General features: G+C 51.3%; 1 protein-coding gene across 3 annotated transcripts in view; it reads left to right on the top strand.

Moving 5' to 3' along the window:
* Positions 1-18,119, top strand: part of KAZN (kazrin, periplakin interacting protein) — a 204,778-nt gene extending 186,659 nt beyond the window's left edge. For all 3 annotated transcript variants that reach the window (XM_048326397.1, XM_048326398.1, XM_048326399.1), the window contains 7 exons: positions 4,126-4,317; positions 13,678-13,814; positions 14,220-14,390; positions 14,677-14,866; positions 15,024-15,154; positions 15,423-15,473; positions 16,104-18,119. In XM_048326397.1, coding sequence (XP_048182354.1) covers positions 4,126-4,317; positions 13,678-13,814; positions 14,220-14,390; positions 14,677-14,866; positions 15,024-15,154; positions 15,423-15,473; positions 16,104-16,271 — 1,040 coding nt within the window. In that variant the 3' untranslated portion in view covers positions 16,272-18,119. The remainder of the gene's footprint in view (positions 1-4,125; positions 4,318-13,677; positions 13,815-14,219; positions 14,391-14,676; positions 14,867-15,023; positions 15,155-15,422; positions 15,474-16,103) is intronic.
* The last annotated feature ends 1,426 nt before the right edge of the window (positions 18,120-19,545 follow it).

Here is a 19,545-nt window from a genome sequence, read left to right as displayed (position 1 = left end):
CGGCACAAAGTGCAGCTTTCACCTGAGATACTGATTCACCCACACGAGCCTTGTCGTTTGTTCTGCATCCATTTTTAATATGTCCCCTCCAAAGGCAGAAACGTGTGTGCAGCAATCGTGTCAGCTGAGTTACATGGAAAAAAAAGGCTTTTAAATGGATGTCTTTAAAGTGATGCCTGTTCCAAGGCCAGTAAAAGGCTTTGCTGCTGCATGGAGGGTTGGTCTGCTGCCCAGAGGAGTCCAAGATGGGATTTGCAGGAGCAGGAGTGGAAACTTCATCCCCAAATGCTGTCTGGAGATGTTCACCACAATTAAAAAGAAACCCAGAAAAATCTCATTTGTGTTGTCTGTTAACACCAATCAGTGGTTGAAGCATAAAGGATGCAGAATTCAGCAGTGTCGTGGAAGTTTAACGTGATCAGCTAAAATATAATTAACAGCCAGTTATTTCAGTGGGAACGGTAGTTTTCATCAATTAATCTGGGAAGTGTTTAAATTGCATTCATTTCATTGCTGCCCACTTGCAGCAGATTTGGAAGGGGTTGGAATGAGTGATGGGGCTTGTCCATGCAATGCAGTACCTCCTTCTCCTCTGGGTAGTCAGGAATTACAGAAGGCACCCAATCCCCCCTCCAAAAAAGGTTAAAAAGAGGAGGGAAAATTTAAAAGGGACAAAAATAGTGGGGGAAAAGTGCTGTGGAAGCTTTTTGCATTGAGGTTGTTTCATTTAGGAGGCAGTTCCTAATGGCATATTTAACTTCACACCTTGACATAGTGACATTTGCAAGGGTGAACTGCAAAAAAAAAAGGCCTTTAAAAATATTCTATTCTCCTGATTGGTTTTGCATCATGTTTGGGGGTGTGTGGGGTCCCTTGTGAGGGGCACTGAGCCCTGGTCCCTGCTCGAGAGGGCTGATGCTCACTTCAAACTCCTTTGCAGCTTCAAATAGAGGCACAGCTCCACCCAGCTCATAGCAATCACATGGAAACCCTCCCTCAGCCATCTGTACATGGAAGAAATAGAGGCTGAAATGAGGTTCCTGAATAATTGACCCCATTTTCCCAGCTATTGGAACTTTTCTGTATCGATCACTAAGAGCTGCCTGCAAACGGCTCGTTTCGGGTCGTTTATTTAGGTACTTAAACTTGGCGGAGCAACGGGGGGTTTTCTCCCCCCTGTTTTAAAATGAAGCTTAAATATCCCTCTCAAGCTGAGTCTCTTAATGCAAATTATGCGAATAACATGGGATTTCTCCATAGGACCCTCATGAGCAGGAGGTGCTGGAAAGGTGGGATGGAAGCTTGGAGGAGAGTGATGGAGAACAGATACTCTTTGCTTGGGGACAAGTGCTTTGGGGGGGAAAATTGGTGTGATTTTGGTGTGCACAATATCAGAAAGCATTGGAGTGATGGAAGTCCTGTACACAAGTGAGTGTCATTATAGGTGTGTGCCCAGAGAATTTGTGGCTGCCCCATCCCTGGAAGTGCCCAAGGCCAGGTTGGACGGGGCTTGGAGCAACCCGGGATAGTGGGAGGTGTCCCTGCCTGTGGCAGGGGGTGGAACAAGATGAGCTTTAAGCTCCCTTGCAACACAAACCAGTTTGTGATTCCATGACATTGGCAGGAGCCCTGAGAGGGAGTCGGAAAGAGGGATTTTCCTATCAAACCCTGGCTGCATGGATTGTGCTTTCCAATTTTATACAGCTATATATTCAAACCGGATTTGGCTTTGCCATATATATAATAATATATATGTAGCAAATATAACTATATATTGCAAAGCATAATCCTTTTTTCTACACACACATATATATATATGTGTCTATCTCTAATTATATGTCTAAAGAAGCAAGAATTTTGGATATATGGCTGATCAATAATTGAGGTTTTCCATAGGCTTTGGCTTGCAGCCAGCAGCATGGGGAGCATGGTGCTGAATGCTTCTCTTCAGATTACATCTGTAGCTTCTCATAGATTTTGGATTTTAATCCTTCAGCAGTTTCTGCCTGGATCAGGAGCCGAGTACTAAGTGGGGATGAAATTCCCTTGTTGCCTGTTTTGGAGGAGAGATGCTTTTGAGTTTTTTTAAGTGTTTCTAACCGTGACCAGAGGGGATGGGTGCATTTTTGGAGAGCTGCACTGGACAGTGCATTACAGCACCTTAGGCCATGCCCAAGGATCCCTCTGGAATTCCTTGCTGCAGAATTCCCCCCGGCTGCCTGTCCTTGATCTTGTTTGCCCTCTCCCTTTCCCAGATCACTTCCTGCTGCATGGGGATTTTCTTGGTTCCCACCAAAATGCTGCAATTTGCGGGAATCCATCAGGATCAGTCACCCCTGTGCAAGTTGCCCTGCCTCCAGCCTCATCTGCTGGTTCATTTTTTTCCCAGGAATAGCTCTTGGCGAAGGGGCATGTAAGGAAAGGTTATCACGATAAACGAGTTATCAGTGGGGAAAAAAAATGAGCAATTTGTTGCAGCTGGGGGTATTTTGTGGGGCTGCAGGGGGCTTTCTGTGGCTGGGGAAGGCACTGGGTGGGTTTTGCACACTAAATATTCCACCATGTGTGAGTCCCTCACATCCTCTCTGAGTCCCCAGAGGCTGGAGGGGACATGCTACATTTCTCCCGTCTCTGGGGAAGATCTTGTTGGCCTTGCCCACCTCCAGTTCTTGCTTTTTGCACAGATTTCAAGAAAGCTCTTTAGGCTGCACCAAACCCCCCAGCCCAGAGCTCAACTGTTCCTCATTAGTGACTTTATTGCTAAATAATTTACAGAATGGGGCCTTGCCAGTTTTCATTCGGGAAGCATTTCAAGTATGTGAAGCAGATTTTATGCCTTCCTGGCGCAGCTGCCGGGGGGAGCCGCCTCTCCCTGTCCTGCCGCCGGCGTCACCTCCCGGCCTCGCTCCGCGAGCGGTGCCGGAAAAGAAACGGCCCATGCACGTGCAGAGCGACCCGAGGGAGAATAAGGGGGAAAATCCCTATGTTCCATGTCCAGCGGGTGTCCCCCAGGCTGGCTGCTACATGGGGGCACCAGGGAAAGGACACAACCGTGGTGGTTTGGAGAGGAGGAGTTTGGGTTTAATTTCTGTTTCATTTTTCTGGTAACTGTGACATGTGTGCTGAGGGGGTCATTTTTTCTCCCCATGTCCATGATGCCAACCCAAGAGGATGTGGATGTCACATCCCTGGAAGTGTTCAAGTCCGGCTTGAACTTAGAGCAGCCTGGGCTAGTGGAAGGTGTCCCTGCCCATTTGCAGGAGGTAGGACTGGATGGTCTTTAAGGTCCCTTCCAATCCAAATCATTCCATGATTCTCTGAAATCAATAAACCAGTTTGGCATGAGAAAGGGCTTTTCTCCACCTGTTTTTAAAGGGGAGGGAAAGCAAACCCAGACTCGGATGGAGGATTACGGAGGTGCATGCACAGCCCCAAAGTGTTTTGCAGGATAAGGATGATGGGTGCAATGTGGAAATAGCAGAAAAGCACTTTATTACACTAAACAGTGGGTGCAGCTGTAGGAAATGAGGTGCTGGAGCTTTTCTCCAGTGCCTGCTGTGCAGGGGATCCCGGCTGGGTTCTGCCAGGATGCTCCTGCAGTGCAGCTGCTTGGAGAAATGAGCAATCACTGGGTGTAAATCTGCAAAATTCAGCATTTGTGGCTGCAGATGGAAGCATCATCTTCCCTTTTCCAGTCTCACAGTGGTTTTGTTGAGTATGCCCTAAGCACGTGGGTGGCTGGAAACAGAGCTGAGATGTGTGGGAGCTCAGGAGACTCTGTTGGACTCCAGCCCTGTCAGTGAGTGGTTTGGATAGGAAAATCCTTCTTGGTTTCTTCTTACTATTATTATTATTACATATTAACATTGATTTTTATTTTTTAAATTCAAATGCCATCACCCAGTGGCGGCTTCCCCTCTCTGTCCTAGTGCCTTCCCATCACATCCCTCCTCCTCTTTCTCTGGTCCCAGAGTGGTGCAGGTTCTGGGCTGTGCAGAGCAGTTTTGCCAGCAGGGAGGGGCCACCCCAGCAGCATTTCCCCGGGGTTTGAGTTTCCAGCGGGGGCGCGGGGCTGTGCCGGGAGCCGTCACTCACTTCCTCTCATTGTGTCTCCTCTTCCTCCAGCGCTGCTGCGGGAGGAGGTGGCCCAGCTGCAGGAGGAGGTCCACCTGCTCCGGCAAATGAAGGAAATGCTGACGAAGGACCTGGAGGAGACGCATGGCAGCAAGTCCCCGGAGGTGCTCTCGGCCACCGAGCTGAAGGTGCAGCTGGCACAGAAGGAGCAGGAGCTGGCTCGTGCCAAGGAGGCTCTGCAGGGTAAGGGCTGCACCTCCTTCTGCTGCACCTCTCCCCAGCACCCTAAACTTTCAAAAAGTTGATTAATGAGGAAAGGAAAAGCCATCCTTTTCACTTGGACTCTGCAGAGTGCATTCACCAGGCCCTCATAACGGGGGTTTGGTGTTCCTGGGACCCCCCTGCTCTCCTGCCCCAGCAAGGGGTGGTGTGGAGCTGGGAAGGACTGGGGTGCAGCAATAGGCTGGGAAATGAGATGTGAGGGCTGATTGCAGCACTGCAAAGGAATTCCTCCACAGCTGTAGAGTAGAGCCAAGGCAGCAGCTGAAATGCAGCTGGAGGTGGGGGTGGGTTGGATTAGAGCCCCTCGGACTTGTAGGAGGGAAGCAGTGAGTTTCCTGGTGACTTCAACTTTCTGTATCCCACGTGGAGTTACCTTCAGGTGACGTTCAGGGTCTCCTCCTTCCTTCATGCCTGCATTTGGGGGTTTTTGTGGCAGTCGGGGCCGTGCTCTCCCTCCCTCACCAGCCCAGTAAGCCCCAAGATTGGGGTGTGTAGGGCAAAATACAACATTGCAGCTTTTCCACTCTAGAACCAAGCTGGCAATAAATCCAGGCAGGATGGTTTGTTAGCTGGAGCCAGGGGATGATCCTGAGCAGGGAAGGCTCTCACGTGTCAAACCCTGGCAGCGCCGTGGCTCTAAATATCATCTCAAATCCCCAACATACCGAGTATAACTTGCACTTGTCAGCTCGTGTTTGCGGATTATGAGGAGAAGCTGTCAAAAGTTTTCAGGCTCAGAGGCTGAGCGGCACATGGGGAGCTGTGGAGCCTCTGCATCTCCCCCTGCCTGGGATGCCGAGATGCTCGGAGGAGCAGGGAGTTGGACTGAGTCAGTATTTGGGGAAGGGATTTCAGAAAATTTTATGTTAGCACTCTCTGATGTACAAAAACATCCCTATATATCAGCAACAGCCAAAATACCTCCAAAATCCTGCCTCCCCCCAAGCCACCGGTGCAGCCTCCGGCAGCAGGAAATGCTCTGGGTTTATAGAACTGTAATTGGAGGAGAAAAATCTTAATTAGAGAATATTTGCTCTGTGTGGATGGGGCGGGGGGAGAAGTGCTGATAAATGCAAAATGCAGAAAAGCAGAACTATTGTAATACTAGTTACAAAAAAAAAAAGAAAGAGTAAGAAGTCATCTAAGAAGCTGCATCTAAGTGCTTCTGTGGGGGATAGTCCAGAGAAAAAGTGAGTTTGGCTTGAAAATTGTGAGTATTTAAGGAATATAATGTTGGGGTTTTCTTGGGCTTTTATTTGCCACTATTCAAGCCTCTGAGCTTGGTTTTCCAGGACTTCTCTGCAGGTGTGGTGGCTAGGAAGAGAGAATCTCAGTTGGCATTTGGATGGGCACATAGCAAGAAGCTTTTTTCAATTGATGCTCCTTCCCCATCCTGCAATATTGAGAAGCTTTTGTGGTTTTTGGGAAAGTTGTCCGGGCTGGATCTGGGCTGGAGGCTCTGGGCAGCAGAGCAGGCTTGGCAACAGTGACTGAGACGGATAACTTGAAAACAGGATCAGCAGCTGGAGGGGGAAAAAATCCTTTCTCCTTTCCATGAAAAATTGTCCATAGAGAAATGTAGCCAAAAATGGAGGAAAAACGGCGCCTGGTGCCTGGTTCTGCCAGGGGAGACAGATCTGCTGACAGACACACTGGGGAAATCATGGCTCTGTGGTAAGGAACTGCAGGATAAGGCCGTGCCAGGAGCACAGGGAAACTTGGCCATGCTGGCGTGGAGTTTAGGGATCTGTGTCAGTTGTGTCCTGCAGCCAGAGAGCATCTCCCAAGAGCAGCTCCCTCCTCACAGCCTGCATCCCTGCATCCCCAGCCCCACGTCCTCACCAAAGGATGCCCCACATCCAGCAGCATTGGCCTCAGCATCCCTGCGCCTGCAGCATCCCTGCGCCTGCAGCAGGCCCATGCCTGCAGCATCCCTGCGCCTGCAGCATCCCTGCGCCTGCAGCATCCCTGCGCCTGCAGCAGCCCTGTGCCTGCAGCAGCCCTGCTCCTGCAGCAGCCCTGCTCCTGCAGCAGCCCTGCGCCTGCAGCAGCCCTGCGCCTGCAGCATCCCTGCTCCTGCAGCAACCCTGCTCCTGCAGCAGCCCCATGCCTGCAGCAGCCCTGCTCCTGCAGCAGCCCTGCTCCTGCAGCAGCCCTGCGCCTGCAGCAGCCCTGCTCCTGCAGCATCCCTGCGCCTGAAGCAGCCCCGCGCCTGCAGCATCCCTGCGCCTGCAGCATCCCCGCGCCTGCAGCAGCCCTGCTCCTGCAGCAGCCCTGCTCCTGCAGCATCCCTGCGCCTGAAGCAGCCCTGCTCCTGCAGCATCCCTGCGCCTGAAGCATCCCTGCGCCTGAAGCAGCCCTGCTCCTGAAGCAGCCCCGTGCCTGCAGCAACCCTGCGCCTCCAGCAACCCTGCTCCTGCAGCAGCCCCATGCCTGCAGCATCCCTGCGCCTGCAGCAGCCCCATGCCTGCAGCATCCCTGCGCCTCCAGCATCTCTGCTCCTGCAGCAGCCCCATGCCTGCAGCATCCCTGTGCCTGCAGTATCCCTGCGCCTGCAGCAGCCCCGTGCCTGCAGCATCCCTGCTCCTGCAGCATCCCTGCGCCTGCAGCATCCCCATGCCTGCAGCATCCCTGCGCCTGCAGCATCCCTGCTCCTGCAGCATCCCCATGCCTGCAGCAACCCTGCTCCTGCAGCATCCCTGCTCCTGCAGCAGCCCCATGCCTGCAGCATCCCCGCGCCTGCAGCATCCCCGCGCCTGCAGCATCCCCGCGCCTGCAGCAGCCCTGCTCCTGCAGCATCCCTGAGCCTGCAGCATCCCTGCTCCTGCAGCATCCCCGTGCCTGCAGCATCCCCGTGCCTGCAGCATCCCCGCGCCTGCAGCATCCCCGCGCCTGCAGCAGCCCTGCTCCTGCAGCATCCCTGAGCCTGCAGCATCCCTGCTCCTGCAGCAACCCCATGCCTGCAGCAACCCCGTGCCTGCAGCAACCCCGTGCCTGCAGCATCCCTGCGCCTGCAGCATCCCTGCGCCTGCAGCATCCCTGCGCCTGCAGCAGCCCCGTGCCTGCAGCATCCCTGCGCCTGCAGCATCCCTGCGCCTGCAGCATCCCTGCGCCTGCAGCAGCCCCGTGCCTGCAGCATCCCTGCTCCTGCAGCATCCCTGCTCCTGCAGCAACCCTGTCCCTGCAGCATCCCTGTCCCTGCAGCATCCCTGTCCCTGCCGCATCCCTGCTCCTGTAGCATCCCTGTGCCTGCAGCATCCCTGCTCCTGCAGCATCCCCGTGCCTGTAGCAGCCCTGCTCCTGCAGCAGCCCAAGATCCATGGTGGGTCCTGTGGAATGTCATTAGCAGATAAATTATATGGAAATCTGTCATCGTTGCTGGCTCTGAGCCTGGAAGTGCAGCGCAGCTGGTTCAGATGGATCTTGGCTCGCTGGGCCATGCTGCAGAGGGAAGCAGAGAGGGTTTGCAGGTCAGGTTTGCTTTTGGGGCTCCAACAGTTTTTAAGAGTCTTTATTGTGCACATCCACACAGGGTTTGGTTTGTGATGGTCTGGGTGGAGGGTGGGTTCATTGTCCCCCTTTGGAGGTGCATTTCCAGCCCTTCCCAACAGCATTTGGCACAGGGATAAAGCTGATAAGCCTGTGCTGCATCTTCCCTGTGCTGCACTAACAAGTCCTTGCTGTGGAGGGAAGGAGCAGGGGTCTGGCCCAGCACAGGATTCTCTACAAGAGCAACTCAACCAGTTTCTTCATTTCTGTCAGCATGTGCTTTGTTCATCTTTATTCCACTTTTTCCTGGGCTAATTCCATCTCTTGCCCTTTTTTAATCCATTAATATCCAATTAAAATCCCATAGTGCTACACCCTATCACCCTCTCCACTTCTGCCACAGCTGGGACTCTGAATTATGCTTCCAGCATCAGTGCAGTTATTATTTCCCCTGTCCTGGCTGGAAAGGTGTGGATGTGGTCTGGATTTCTGGGGTGGAAATCCCTGGTGGGAGAAGTTGCAGACAGCTTTATTACTGCTGGTCCTGCTGTGGGCAGGGACCGTGCCCAAGTGCCTGGGGAACTCGAGAAGCCTCTTGGCTGGGTGACGTCCATGAGCGTGTGGGCTAATGGCAGAAACCCCGTTTCTGGGAAGGTTTATCCAATCTGCTGGAGCTCGCCTGCGGGATTATCACGCAGAGAGCAAACCTGGTTTCTGCTTCCTTTTTGAGTGCCAGGGTGGAAACCTCAGGCTGGCTTTCACTGCTGCTTGGAAAGGCATGAACTGACTTCATGTCTGCTGCACAAATGGGTTGTAGCATGGTTTTCTCCCTCCCTCACCTTCAGCTCAAAGCTGTGACTCCCCGGGAATAGTATTAAGACTGGGGAAAGCCTCCTACAGAGATCCACAGCACCCTCAACTTGCTGCAAGGAGGGGGTGGGTAGCAAAGAAATGGATGGACGGGTGTCCCGGTGGATGGACGTCCCAGAAGATGGGGGTTGCATCAGATGGATGTCCCAGAAGAATGTGTGATCTGGCAGATGTGTGTCCCAGGAGACAAATGTCCCACTGGATGTATGTCCTGACTGATGGATGTCCCAGCTGTGGACCCAGCCAAGGAAGCTGTCTCCACCATAAGGACATGGACCTCTACAGATAACCTGTTGTTCTCCTTTGAAGACCCATGTTAAATTTTCAGAAGTCATTGACCACCTTGTTGACTGCTGGGTCAGGTTTGGAAAGCCCTTGGCTGTCACCAGGTAAATTCCCCCAAGGAGAATTGCCTCACCTTTTTCCTGAAATTTGACATTGGGCTCTAATTTCCTGCCTGCTCTGTACCTCCACACACCCAGGAGCGAGTGCTGGCTCTGCCTGGCACCACAGAACACTGATGTTTTCAACATTAAGATCTTCCTGATGGTGACAGCTGCACCCAAGGACCGCACATGCCTCTTTAATTGCAAAGCAAGGAGCAGCACTGTGATCCCGATTTTGTGGGTTAGTCATGGTGACAATATTGAATTTCATGGTTGGGAGGAAGAAACAGGAGAAATTAAGTAAATGTTAATGGGACAGGACGGGTTTGCACATTCCTGTTGTGCGGGGCATCGCTGGGGTTCCAGCGGTGCTCCCCGAGGATGCTCTTCCCTGCATTAGAAAATATGTGTGTGATTCAGTAAGTGATAAAGTCAGCTCTGATTCTGTTCCTGGCATGAAAATTCACCTTGTGTGGGGTGAGAGAATGACTTGGAAGTGAATGAGAGTCACAGGAAGCTGCTCTTTGGAGTTCAGGGGTGTGCTGCATCTTCTGCCAGTGCCCTGGTGTGTGTCTGGGCTCTGCTGCCTCATCCCAGGAATGTGAAAGTGGGCAGAGATGCTGCTTCTATGGTTCAAACAGTGGATTTTCATCTCATACCATATTATCAAGTAGTCTAATTATTACTCATACGTCCTCTAAGGGAACCTCAGCTGAATGATGTGGCCTCTACCTCACAGGGCCAGGGGTTGGACATCAATGATCCTTTTGGGTCCCTTCCACGTCAGGATGTTCTATAATTGATATCCCCTTAATTTGATATTATTATTTTCAAAGGGGGAAGGCAGTATTTATCTCCCAGGGAGATGCCTGGGTTTAGGATACAGGAGCTAATTTCTAGCTGGAAGCTGTTGGATGGTGAGATCAGACTGGGGCCCATGGGGTGGTGACACTTCAGTGGTGGCATCACTGCGTGGTTCCAGCCCTGCTGCTGTCCCAGACAAGGCTGTGCCTCTCTGGTGGAGCGACTGGATTTTGGCTCCTCACATGGAGCTGGGAATAAAAGGCGCTGAGGGGGTGGATTTTTAATTGTTTTGGCTGCAGGAGGAGCTCAGTGCAGAGCTGGTCCCATTACGTCTCTGTGTCCATCATTCTTCTCCCCAAGGACCGAGGGACGGATCAAGTGGCAGGAGGTGGAAGCTCAAATAACGGGAGCATAGGGTGACCTGGTGCAGGTGGGGGTGGTGGTGAGAGCTGGGGGGTTCACCCAGCTCATCCCAACCCGTCTGCCCCATCCCTTGCTGCCGAGGCCGGTGCCGAGCTGCCGAGTCCAAGGGCAGCTGCTGGGTCCCCCCCCTCCTTCTGCCATGTGCTTTGGGGATGAGGAGAAAATTAATAATGCAAGTAGGAGAAGTACTTTCCACTCATGGTCTGGGTTTAGGATTTCTTTCTTCTTTTCTTGGGTTTATGAAGAGGTCAGAGGTTTGGCCAGAGCCCACCGTGCCAATGGGCTGGGGGAGTTTATTTGGATACTTGTGGGGGTTTGGGATACAGAAACCTGGCCCTGGATCATCAGATTAAAGGAAAAAGGCATTTCACCTCCTCAGATGGCCCTGATAGACAGGGAAAATCCGTTTTATTCCTCCTTGGCTGGCCATGGATTGCAAAGGCTCATTTTCCCCGACCAAGTAATTAGCTGGGCTTGTTTGCTAAGGACAAATTAAGCTGCTGCAGTAAGCAGGGCTCGGTCCAGGAGCTGCTGGCAGCCCTCACAGCTCACTTCTGCCTCACTTTTTATTTTTCTCCTGCCTTTTTCAATTAATTTCCTATTAATTTGGTTTGGAATGAAGTTCTCAAATGACTGATAAATCTTCTTTAAGCTTAGGAGCTAATCGGTCTTGGAGGAAGGAGAGTAATAGAGGGGAGGAAAAAAAGTGTGTCAGTTTCAGCAAATCTTTCAAATATGAAATGAAACAAATGGTAAATTGTCCTGTTGGGTTAATAGGAAAAAATCTGCTCTTTCAATACCCAAACCTCATCATCTTCTTGTCATACTGATACACTGGCATAAATATTGGTAAATATTAGTATATCAATATATACTCAGCCTTGGGAGATAGTTATCCTTCTTCGAACAGTACTTCAGAGCATTTTATTTTTTTGTTGTTGGCAACCGATTAAGAGTTTTCTATAAATCTTTAAGGGCCATGAACGCTGCCACTAATTAAAGGAGTTTGTATGCTATAGGGGACTCATTATTTAATTAAATTCATTAGGAGTCTTTTGTCGCCTCCAGCATGAGAGATTGGCAAATGTGACTTAAACTTTTATAAGAGCCTCACAGTATCCTTGAGGAAATTAAATTTTACATATACAGATATATATGTTTCTGTGGGGTCTGGATCTCACCCCTGTATGGCTCAGTCAACTTATCATTAATTTTTCTTTTTTAGCAAGTTTTTAGTTCCTGTGAAGGAACTGGGCAGGGGAAGGTGGTGGTTAAGTACACACAGGCAGTGGGAAAGGGCTTTTTCAAAGACATGGACATGGTTGTGATTGTTTTTAGAGGGTTTCTGTGGTAATTTCCTAAGATGGGAAAAAAGTAAGGGAAGTCCCGGTGTCGGAAGGGGCTGAGTTGTCCCAGGAGGAGTCGTGTTCATTGAAGTGGGCGAGGAAGATTCCCAAGAGCGCCTTGTCACAGGACAATGTGAACTTTTGCAGCATTTCCTACCTCATTTTCTGATTTTCTGTGTTCTGATTTATTTCCAGTGCTTCATGGCAGAATAGTTGGTCCAAATCTCTTGCATAAAAACAGATAACAGATAAAAATCTCTATAGTCCCAAACATCTCCCTCTTCTTCTACTATTTAGTCTGATTTTTTTCCCCATCTTCTCCTCTCACTGCAAACCCCCTCCTTTCCTTACAGCTCCACTCCAAGCACTTGCTTTGTTGTTCATCTTCCCAGCACACACTTAGAGTAAGAAATAGTAAAAAAAGTAGAGTAAAACCTGTGCACACCTGAGTAAACCAATTCTCGAGACTGTGGTTGTGACAAGCTGGGGTGGGATGTGGGAGCTGCAGAGAGCTGGATGAGGGGAGGCTGCTCTGATTTTGGGGTCTATTCCAGCACGTCTGCGGGACTGGGTGATCCCTGTTACCAGGTTATTCTGCCTCAGGGTGCCTGGGGGCTTCACTGCACATCAAATAATGACGCTCTCCCTGCTTACACGCAGGTGGAAATGCCTTTTGAGGGTTCCCAGCCAGAGGAGGCTGGGAGCAGAGCTCCCTGTGCTGGGTGAAGGCAAAGGCTCAAAGCCAAGGGTGCCAAAGGTGCGTGAAGGAAATTAATTCCCCTTTTCAGAGTGCCACAGTCATGGTTTCCTTATATTTCTTACATTGTCTTTATCCCCCATGTGCTGAGAGGAGCCCAAAGGCACCACCTTATGGTGCAGGTTAAACCCCCAGATGAAGTGTCTCATTACAGGGGGTAGAAAACAGAGCATGGGCTGAAACACCTGCCAGGATTTCTGTAATCTCATGGAAAAAGGTTGGATGTGTGCATGGAGACAGGTCCCACTCATGGTGCTGCATCATCTTCTGGCAGCTTTCGTAGTAGACACAGCCCCTGGTGGCTTTGGGCTTGTTTTCTTCTGGAGACATTGTGGGTATTTAGAATTTTTTTATAATACAAACAACAACTTGCAAGACTCAGTGATTCAATATGATGAGTGCAGGGAGAGTTGGAGGGGCACAGGGTGTTTCATAGCATCCCGCTCCCTCAGGAGCAGCACTTGCCCAGGGTGGAAAAGCAGGAATGTATAATGAAATATTTGGGATCTGATTATTAAACTGGGCATTATTTTGGTGGAATGGGACGTATGTGGAGCAGGGAGCCACAGGGCACTTCTGCAGCACTGCCAAGGATCAAGTTCAGTATTGGGTAAAGCATTAATGTACAGAAATGACTGAAATTCCTTGTCCTATGTGAGGTTTCTGTGAGATTTCTCCCTGCATTGCCAGCCTTCCACAGCTGTCCTGGGCTCCGTGGTCAGCGAGCATCCCTCACTGGTGAATGAGGAGGGAAAACATGAAGGTTTTGGGTTCCTCTCAGGGCTGTTGAAACACCCATCACATCGCACAGTGCCTCTGCTCCATCCCCTCATCCCGACACAGCACCATGGAGCTGGAAGGGGACACTCGGGGAGCCGTGCCTGGGCTCATGGGAGCGCCGCCAGCATCCGCCTCGCTGCTGAAAATAAACCGGTTGTGGTTTATTTATCCTGGAGAGGGAGCAGCAGGTTTTCCTGCGCCAGGCCCCGAGGCTGAGGCAGCAGTTTTGCTCCCAAACCTTGTTTTCCAGGGTCTGAGCTGTGCCTTGGGGGATGGGCAGTGGTGAGGAGCCACAGAGGTGACGTGATGGGCATTTTGAGGGGTGCAGCGACGGGGATGAATTGGGCATCTTCTCCCAGTCCAGGCCTCGGGATTGTAATTTTGGTGCTTTTTCCTTGGAGAATAAAAGAGATGGAGTCAAGGGGCTGCCATGCCCCCCATGCTGGAGTCATCCTCTCTCCCACAGCCATGAAAGCCGACCGCAAGCGCTTGAAGGGGGAGAAGACAGACCTGGTGAGCCAGATGCAGCAGCTGTACGCCACGCTGGAGAGCCGAGAGGAGCAGCTCCGGGACTTCATCCGGAACTACGAACAGCACAGGAAAGTGAGTGCAGAGCCCAGCACCATGGTCTCGTGGCACAGAGGGCTGGCAGCAGGTTGAGTGTGAAACCTGGTTTGTAATCAGGGAAAATCCCACAAAAGCTCCAGCTGGACTCCGGTGGAGTTGGGATGGACCACAGCAGGTTAAAGTTAAATAAATGCTGGAGGAAATAGAGCCAGACCTGGGGAATTTGATGTAATTTTAACCAGGTGCACAGTGAGCACTGCTTTTTGGACCGGCTGCATTCCGGATCTCCCCAAAAAGGGTTGACACTCCTGCCAGCACAGGGCTCTTGTGACACCTGAAGATACTGCTTGTGGTTGGGTGGTCCCCAAGGGGGTTGTGACAGAGGCATTTTTAGTAGCATGTGGATTTTCCCTTCCTGATGGCCACCCCCTGTCCCGGCAGGAGAGCGAGGACGCAGTGAAAGCCCTGGCGAAGGAGAAGGACCTCCTGGAGCGGGAGAAGTGGGAGCTGCGGCGGCAGGCCAAGGAGGCCACGGACCACGCCAGTGCCCTCCGCTCCCAGCTCGACCTGAAGGACAACCGCATGAAGGAGCTGGAGGCCGAGTTGGCCATGGTGAGCTGGATAATTAATACAGATCTGAGTGCTGCAGTGGTTGCACTACTGCAATACTTAGAGGAAAAAACTCCATCTCTCAGAAGGAGCTTGATATCTTTGGCACAGGGAACATCACTCAGAAATAACTTGATATCCCTGGCACGGGGAGCGGCACAGTTTGGATCTTTGCTTGCCCAGGGGAGGGTGGGTTTGGTGTGCAGTGTGTTGCTGCTTGTTCTGCTGCTCCAGGAGATGTTCATATGGTTTTCCCGTTCCATCACCACCACCTCGCTGTCCTTCCCAGGCCAAGCAGTCCCTGGCTACGCTGACCAAGGACGTGCCCAAGCGCCATTCCTTGGCCATGCCGGGCGAGACGGTGCTGAACGGCAACCAGGAGTGGGTGATGCAGGCTGACCTCCCGCTGACCGCCGCCATCCGGCAGAGCCAGCAGACCCTCTACCACTCACACCCCCAGCACTCGGCGGACCGGCAAGGTGGGCACCCCATGGATCAGGACATGGGCAAGTCTCAGGGACAAACCCTTTCCGGGGAGGAAAGAAGTTGGTTAAAACCACTCCCCCCGAATATGTTTATGGAAGTGCATCAGAGGCTTTGCTGGTGCTGACTCCCTGTTTTCCCCCTGCCTTCCAGCGGTCAGAGTGAGCCCCTGTCATTCCCGGCAGCCGTCCATCATCTCCGACGCCTCCGCGGCCGAGGGCGACCGGTCGTCCACGCCGAGTGACATCAACTCGCCCCGGCATCGAACGCACTCGCTCTGCAACGTAAGGCCCTGCCTGGTGGGGGCTGTGGTGCCCTGATTTGGGGAGATTGGCTCTGGGGATTCTGCGGGGCCTCTGCTTCCCAAAACAGCGTTGGGTTTGGAGTGGGGAGCACATTGGGGCTTGGCTGACCTGGAAAGCTGCTGCCCTGGGGTTTGTCCCAGCCCCACTGCAGTTCAGCTGCACAAATGCTGCCTTTTGCTATGGGGGGGGTGGATGGTCTCAGGCTGTGTTGGGGTTGATTCAATGGATCAATCTCCTTGTGTCATAGGGGGACAGTCCTGGACCGGTACAGAAGAACTTGCACAATCCAATCGTACAGGTAGGGCACAAATCCTCTCAAATCCTGCTTGTGAGACCCCTTCCTGTGCTAGAAAGTACTCGAAGGTGGGGGGGGGGAGGGGGGGGGTCAGAGGCACTGATTCAGGATGAATGGAAGTCATCCTGGATTGTAAATCTGGGATGTTGCATATTCCCATAATTTGCCCCGAAACCTGGGTAATGCCGTAGGCATTCACTGAGCTCAGGCCTGTTGCAGTGTTGGTTTTTATAAGGCCCAGCCAAAGCAGGTTATTCTTCTGTATTTGTCCTTAAAACTGGGATGTTTTTGCAATCCAGACAGATGCTCTGACCATTTATTCTCAGAGCTGGAATCCCGATCCAGTTGAATTAAGAGGCCAAAATCCCAGAATGTGAAGAGGGGGCCCAATTACACTGCAAATTCCACCACACAGGTTTCAGGAATATTATTGTATTTTTGTCCAGGATCTTAACATTACTTTGGACATGGATGAAAAGATTTTGTGGCATCTGGATGCAAATATTTTTTGGGACCTGAACCGAATGTTTTTTGGCACTGGGACCACATGGTCCATTATCCTTGGTGTGGGGGAAGGGGAAAAATAGTGAAGGAAAAGCTGGTTGCCCAAACTCATGTCTTCTCCTCCCACAGTCTCTAGAAGACCTGGAAGACCAAAAACGGAAAAAGAAGAAAGAGAAGATGGGCTTTGGCTCCATCTCCAGGGTGTTTGCCCGGGGCAAGCAGCGCAAGTCCCTCGATCCCGGTCTCTTCGACGGGACGGCCCCCGACTACTACATCGAGGAGGATGCGGACTGGTGACGGCGCCGGAGCCTCTCCCGGCACCGCACATGTACATATCCCACATCCCACATCCCCCGTCCCGCCTGTGGACGTGTTACCTGTTGTCTTGGGAGCGATGCAGCTGTGTCGTAACTACAGTTTTTTCCCTTTTTTCCATGTTTTTTTTGGTTTTTCTCCATCCTGGTAACTCCTTTGTTGTCACTTCAGTTTGTCAGTTTGGGTTGGGGTTTTGTTCCTGTTTTCGGGGGGGGGTTTCTGTTTTTTTTCTTGTTCTTTTGACAAAACTTGAAACTTGAAGGACTGCTGTGTCTCTGTAAATACCAGAAATATTGTGCACTTTGTGCTTGTGACGTCTCTTGTCCGAAACCCGCTGTTTTCCGGAGCCCAGCCCGCGGGATGTCCTTGCTTGGGGACAAAGGACCTGCCCAGCTGAGGGATCTTAGAGAGAAAACACACAAAAACAACAAAAGAAAGTCTCCTTCGCTGTGATGTCTTCCTGGCCGAGCCCCACGGAGGCAACCCGGGCTGGTTGTTACGCCTGCCGGTCTGGAAATAAGTGTTTTAACGTTCCTTTTTAGTTGTTTTAATTTATTTGCACAAACCCAGAGGAGCTATTCTAACTAAATTATTGCAGAAGTTTTGGGATTTTTATATTTTTCCACGTCGGTTGGGATGGGGCGGGGAGGAGGAAGGGGGTGTTTGTACTGTACTGTCCTGGGAAGCTGCTGTTGGGGGGAATTGGGGGTGTCGGAGCCGTGGACCCCCCACCCCGGGCTCCCTCGGCTGCCCCAGGAGCACTTAACGCCTTGGAAAACGCAAACCTAAACACGTGCCGGGAAATCAGACGGGGGGAAGCTGGTGGGAGCTTTGCCCGCTGTTTTTCCCTGCTTTTGGGGGGCTCACCCTTTGCTTCAAGTAAAATTTAGGGGGATCTGGCACAAGCTGGGAGCAGGGGAAAGGTGATATCCCAAGATATCCCGTATCCCAAGACATTGCCCAGATAGGGCCGGCCACCCTGCTCCAGTTTGGAGTGTTACTGCCCTCAGGGGGGCTGGGGAAATCGGTACGAGTCCCCACTGGGGAGGTTTTTCTGGCTCTGGGGTGATTTGGAAGCACAGGTGGAGCTTGTTCTTCCAAATCCCTTGGAAATGCCCCCAAACCACCCCCCGGCGCAGCGGCCGCTTCCCCTCTCCACTAACACGTGCCGCGCTCTGCTTATGCCAAGATAAGTACCTTATGCTTTAATGCTTACAATATAATTTTAAGCTCTTAAAAAAAATGTATTAAGATTTATTTAATGAACTATAATAGTGTATTATTTTTCTTAATTCCGATACGCGCGCCCTGGTTGAGAAAAAAAAGGGTATTTTGTCTTAAATCACCGAACGAAACCGATGCCCTCGCGCTGTGTATTCCATTCCAAGGGATGATGCAGAGAGGCCATGGAGGGGTGACAGAGGGACCAGCCCCCCCAGGCTCTCCTGGGGTGGCAGGGCAGGCTTTGCCCTGTGGCATCTTTTCTCTGCAGAGAAGCATTTTTATACATTTTGTTGTTTTTTGGGTTTTGTTTTGGTTTTTTTTTTGTTCTTGCATTTTTATAATTTAAACTCTAAACCACCAGAACAGATGAGCGATCTCCTGGTTATCAAGTAGTTTCCTTTGCATTTCAGCTTTTTTGTAAATTAGGGAATAATTCTAAAAATTACTAAGAGGATGATTTATTTAAAAGAGAACTTCGCTAAATAGCATATGAATTATGGGTAACATTAGATTTAACTTTTCCCCCCGTGAGCCGGGGAGAATCCTTGAAGGCATGGATGCAAATATAAAATTATAAAAGATCTAAATAAAGCTTATTTTAAAGTATGGATGAACTCCATGTGGTTTAATTGGAGATCCTGGACTGGTGTTGGCATCTCTGCTGTGTCACTAGGGTGCAGGACACCCTGAGTGCCACGTGGATTTGGGGGACTCCGGGGTGATGGGAGCATGCAGGAGAAGACTGGACCAGCTTTTCCCCGGACCAGTTGTCACCCAAATGCCTGCTCCCGAATGAAATGATGCTGGCAGGAGACTGGGACCGTCTGCCTCTGTATGAAATGGGGATTTCAAGGGTTTAAGGTATGGATTTGGGGTGAACAGGCTGATTTCCCTCTTGGATATGGAAAATATAATGAGAAGGATCAAGAACAGCAGGAGGGATGGAGAAATCAGAAAGTGGTGTGCTCCAACTTTTGTTAATGGATAAATTATTGTTACCAATGTACAAGTTGATAAATTATTACTATTGTTACTATTATTCAGATGACATTGGTGACCTGTAGGGTTGTGCCAGCACTTCCAGTGGGGCCTGATGCCATTTTGGGGTCAATGACTGTGTTTGCAGGCTGGAGCAAAGGCAACCTGCAATGATTTTCAAGCCCATAATGAGGGTACAGATCAAGAGATCAAGAAAGGTACCTTTTCTTCTGTTTTTTTTCCCCAACAGAAACAGCCTCCTTGGGGTTTGGGAGCAGCTGCAGAGCAGGTAAGAGCCACCATAGTGTAAAATGGGGAGAGCTGGAGCAAAGAAAAATAGGAAAAACTCAGGAGAAGCCAGCTGGCTCTCCAACTCTATCACCTGCAGCATTAATGCGAATTAAAGGTGGCATTAAAGGATAACTGCTGAGCGTGGCAAACACGAGCCAGGCACAGACCGTGGCAGCGTTCGCTGCACTTGGAGCAGTTCCCTGCTAAGATTTGGTGTTGTCCTTTGTGCATGGGATGGGGTGTGGGTGCTCATCCATCCCATCCATGGTTTTAAAAGTTTTGGGAGCCAGGAACTTGGCAGAGCTGTGGGTGCCCCACCACTCCTGGTAAGGCTTCTGCCCCTGTGCTGTGGGGACCACACCAGACCCTGTGTAGGGGGACACAGGTGTCACCTCCTGCCCCAGAGCCACGGCAAGCAGAGGGGCCTCGCTCCCTGTGTCTGTGATGTCCTGGGCTGGGGGTGGGGGGGGGAGGGAGGGTGGTGTCTTCTTTGTGGCTTTGTCCCCCTTCACCTACACTTGCCTGGCAGTGGAGGCTGTAGGAACCTTATCCCTGCTGCATCTCTCCTGCATCCCTCTCACATCAGCCTCATCCCTGCTGCATCCCTGCTGCATCCCCCTCACATCAGCCTCATCCCTGCTGCATCCCTGCCGTGCTGGTTGCTGCAGCACCGTGCTGCGCTGCTGCCACCGTGTGAGCAGTGCCCGAGTTTCTAGGCCCCGGGTGTGTTTGTTTTAGGTGTGACTCGCCCACGTTGGTGCAC

The sequence above is a fragment of the Corvus hawaiiensis genome, chromosome 22 (assembly GCF_020740725.1).
Source record: "Corvus hawaiiensis isolate bCorHaw1 chromosome 22, bCorHaw1.pri.cur, whole genome shotgun sequence".
Classification (NCBI taxonomy): domain Eukaryota; kingdom Metazoa; phylum Chordata; class Aves; order Passeriformes; family Corvidae; genus Corvus; species Corvus hawaiiensis.
This window is presented reverse-complemented; position numbering and strand designations above follow the sequence as displayed.